We start from the raw sequence: 4273 nt of genomic DNA, 5'->3' as shown, positions 1-4273 counted from the left end.
ACGATCTACAACAGATAGAGGTCATGGAAATTACGTAATCAAAAGTGAATTCCATGACATGCATGGTACCTACACAAGTGAAAGTATTATTTTCAAAAGGGGGAATCGTAACGCACCGCTATCACATTAGCAGCGATTATTCTCAAATCAAAAAAGCGCCATCTCCAAAATCTGTTAGAAATTGGGGTCATTTAAACTCGTACCATGTGTTAATTACAAATTGGTCTATTGGTAGAATCCGGACTGGGTAGAAAACACAGGTGATGTGATGTTTGGGTGATTATAGAAGGGTGAATCTGTGTTTGTCTCATGGCAAATCAATACAACATTCCAATTCAACAGATTGTACACATTGACGAAATAGGGGAAATACATGTAAGTCTATTATGCGGTCTGATTGTTTGACGATTTTAGTGATATAAAAAAAAGAAATATTTATCACACTTTCCTCACTTTCTTCTTCTTTTCCTTCTAACTGTCTCCTCTGACCAGGCACGTAGCCAGAGTTTGATGTTTTTTGTTTTTTGTTTGGGGGGGGGGCACATACATGAACATGTAATCGATCGAGGTTAAAAAAAGGTGTCTAAAAATGTCAACCGTTCTTGGAGAAAAAAATTGGGGGGCAAATGCCCCCCCCCCTCCCTCCGTGGCTACGTGCCTGCCTCTGACATCGATTTTGTTTGCAGGTTTATTGTTGCGTGTCCATCAAAATGAAAGAAAGGCGTTCACGTCATACGGGGCACACTCTACTGATCACCAATGCAGGAGCACAATAGTATGTCCAGTACATGAATAACCTTATAATGCTCTATCAATCAACAGCTGAAGACGATAGCTTCAAGCAATTCCTCTACAAATCAGACGATAGAAAGTACGAGGTTCGCTGGAATTCCAACATTATATTAGCATGACAATAGATTTTAGCACGGTGGGCTCAATAGCATGACAGTTATCACCAGTATATTTTTGGAACCCGTTGCCATTATTAAATGCCTTTGTCTTGGGTGAATGTGATTCGTTCGTCTGCTCAAATCACGTGATGCATTCAAAGAAACCGCCCGCGCAAATCGAATTTTAGGTTTCGTGTAAGATGAGGAGCTAGAAATCTGCCTGTCTCTGCTAGATTCTGTCTTAGACAAGTCGCTTGGAGATTTTTACTTAGTTTTTGCTTCGTAATTGAATTCGTCGTCGTCGTATTGCTTAGTGTCATAATGATTGCTAACCGGTACAACGATAACTGCGTGGAGTATACCCAGAAGGGTACGCGTTGTTTGAGGAAGGTACCCCTAGCCTTAGGAATTGAAGGAGAGTGCTGGCAACACCGTCAGTAAGTACACAATAATCTCCTAAATTAAAACCCAATTTACCAACCATAGTTGATTATACATTCAAGAAGTATAATGACCCCTAAATGGGTTGACATAGGTTTCTTTAGAGTCATCCTTTGTCAAATTACCTAATCAAAAGTGTTAAAAAATTGTAACATGTGCACTTTATAATTATTTGCAATCTCTTATTATTGGCAATCTAGTAGTAATATGTCCTTGTTGTATGTTTCCTGTATTACAGACAGCCAGCCGAGGTCCAGTGCTCTGCACATACTGGGCTTCATGGGAATGGCAGACGTTGCAGCCGGCGTGGACGTCACACGCTAGACGAAAACGCCGTTGAACTCTACTGCACGCAACACGGTATGTATTTATTCAAAGTAAACCTCTCAAAATTACTGTTACTTCTCAATTGTTTAAAAGACAGTCTTGTGGACCCTAGACCTTTACTGGTTAAAAATAGTATGTATAGAATCGTGAATATTGATTCATGACGAAAATATTTTGAGACTAATTACACTGCCCCTATAGCTGTAACTTATAAGTATGTAAGTTGATGGATCATTCAAAGTGTACGTTTTGTACTGTGACAGGTTAAGGAGTTGGGCCACCATTTGGCCTTTTTTTAGGGAGTAGATCTATATAACAAATATCAATGGAGAATCGTGTATTTTAATGTCATCTGTGAAATGCCATGAAGCACATCCTAACCATTTATATTTTGCTTGGTTTATACAGTCAACAAGTTGCATCGCGAGAACGGTCGTGCGGAGGTCGTTTCTGCTAATCGCCAACAGCAGGATGAACAGCGTAGGAGGGCGGAGGAGCGTGAGCAACTCCACCCGAGACGCAGGTCACCGCGTCTGGTAGAGCGAGAGATCGCAGCTGCCGCCGCTGTTCAACTCGCCGCTGAGAGAGAGCAACGTCGTGCCGCCAATCGGGCAAACCAGAACCTGCGGAGGTCGGCCCGGATTGCCGCGAGGCGAGGCAATGTGTGATAATAGCCTGGGTAAGTAAAATTACTTTATTTCTACGCTCGCCTATTTTTATAATTATAACAATACCCCCCCCCTCCCCCCAAAATAGACGAGCATACAATGTATTCAAAGTATAATTATGTACCTAAACAAAAGATCTCAAATTTGAAGACTTGTGAATCTGCCCAAACTTTACCAACATAGCAGCAACTGTTTATCTTTAGTTGAAACAAAGTGAGCCGAGGTGGTTTCAATGTTTTTTTTATCATCGATCCCTAAAGGGCCTTAACAGCAACATGTTATTTGCCACTTATATATAGGGGGTTCTGAAAATGAATTAAACTGAATGCATATTCTGTTGTTAAGTACGTTAAAAAGAAGTATGCAACCAAAGATCTGGCTCATAATGAAATTAAAGGGGATGTATGTACTCCCTGATATTAAGTTGGTTTTAATAGAAGCAGATAAATGAGAGAAACAGTCCAGTGAAAGTTTGAGCATATTAAATCGATTGAAAATAAGAAAGTTATTATGGGAGCAAGCAATCAAACACAATTGGCGATTCTGACGTTTCACGTGACGTGAGCCCGCCTCCCGGTGTCCTTTCCCCCAAAATCCTAAAAACGTATATTTTCACTTAAGAAATGTTTCAATCATATATTAACCCTAAGTATAATCATTGCAAATTTGGTTTTATACAACCCCTGTATGAAACGTTTCTATTTCGTCATCAATAACTAAGAGAATTAAAAAAATATATATATCTGTATAGAGCAAGTAGGAGAGGAGCTTACATGATGACAGCTTAACACATTCATAACTTTCATATTTTTAATTTGATATTGCACTACTTTGTTTATCTCATTTTTATGATTTAATTACAACCAACTTGATATCAGGGTGGACTTCCACTTTTAGTATGAATGATTTTTTTTAAAACTCAATTTGTTCTTCTTTCCTACAGACTGATTCGCAGAAGCAGCAGGGGGGAGACCGAGGGGGGATACTGGGTCGAACACTGCTGAGGTTCTCGGGACGTAAACGCCTTGCTATAGGAATAGTAGGGAGGAAGCCGAGACGGGTAGTGCATGGTCACTCAAACAAGGCCCGCTGCACTATCGTGGTCAAGAAAGACTGGGTGTGGTCAGTCGGGGTAGACGCCGGAGGCCATTCTCTTTCTTTGACCGCCTGTAAATTATTTCCAAGAAGGTATGTGTATTATTCATTATTAGGCTTCATACAGTGTATGTTTGAAATAGTAATTAGTTCTTTATAACATTCTAGCAGTACATGGTGGGTCTTCATGTTTGCTTCTGTTTGCATATGTCCTCATCATTTTGGAGAGTATGCAACTGCTATGTTTCCTTTATTTTATAATTAGTAAATGTAGGGCCGAAAGGTGAAAAATATTTTAATATTTGTTCAAGATACTTGGAAATTCCAAGTATCTTGAACAAATATTGAAATAAATCTTATTTTGAAATGAATGTATAAACTTGCTATATACTATACCTAACAAAATGTCATAATTTGTCTTTGAGTTTGAGATGCCTAATACAGCATTCTGTTCATCTCTTTATTCCACAGATCAGGCCTCACCGTGGGACGCGCACACACGTCGTAGGTATGCAGGTATTTCAATGTCTACCTTGTGACAATATGTTCCTATTCACCAGATCTGTTTACCCCCATACCTCCTAATGGGAGTATGTATATCTATGAGTTTGACACGTTGGTTACTAAGTTGTGAATATTTGGTCGAAAATCTTTTTGAAATTATTATATTACATTATATTGTTTTAACAAAGGATTCAGAAGTTGTCTTCTTTTGTAAGTCTTAGTTATCGGGTTTTGCAATCATCCCTCTTATAAAAGCAGTTGTACTGATATTTCAAATTGTATCTTGTTGTAAGAGTTACACTTGGCAGGAGTTGTCCAATTACCCAGTTCGTAATTAGCACGAAATAT

At 39.1% G+C, this 4273-nt stretch overlaps 1 protein-coding gene across 1 annotated transcript; it reads left to right on the top strand.

Moving 5' to 3' along the window:
* Positions 1–1096: 1096 nt before the first annotated feature.
* On the top strand, positions 1097–4006 carry LOC115924112. Its single transcript, XM_030985888.1, has 5 exons — positions 1097–1327; positions 1570–1691; positions 2067–2337; positions 3270–3514; positions 3893–4006. Exons 1-3 carry the CDS (start codon positions 1212–1214, stop codon positions 2324–2326), a joined length of 498 nt encoding a protein of 165 aa, XP_030841748.1. The 5' UTR covers positions 1097–1211; the 3' UTR covers positions 2327–2337; positions 3270–3514; positions 3893–4006.
* Positions 4007–4273: the final 267 nt, after the last annotated feature.

The sequence above is a fragment of the Strongylocentrotus purpuratus genome, unplaced genomic scaffold (assembly GCF_000002235.5).
Source record: "Strongylocentrotus purpuratus isolate Spur 01 unplaced genomic scaffold, Spur_5.0 spur5_contig_837, whole genome shotgun sequence".
In the NCBI taxonomy this organism is placed as follows: Eukaryota; Metazoa; Echinodermata; class Echinoidea; order Camarodonta; family Strongylocentrotidae; genus Strongylocentrotus; species Strongylocentrotus purpuratus.
The sequence above is the reverse complement of the archived record's forward strand: the minus strand, read 5'-3'. Positions and strand labels throughout refer to the sequence as shown.

Coding starts and splice junctions, on each gene's coding strand:
- LOC115924112 (XM_030985888.1), top strand. CDS start 1,212: ATGATTGCTAACCGGTACAACGATAACTGCGTGGAGTATACCCAGAAG. Junction 1,328..1,569: donor GAGTGCTGGCAACACCGTCA/GTAAGTACACAA, acceptor CCTGTATTACAG/ACAGCCAGCCGAGGTCCAGT. Junction 1,692..2,066: donor ACTCTACTGCACGCAACACG/GTATGTATTTAT, acceptor TGGTTTATACAG/TCAACAAGTTGCATCGCGAG.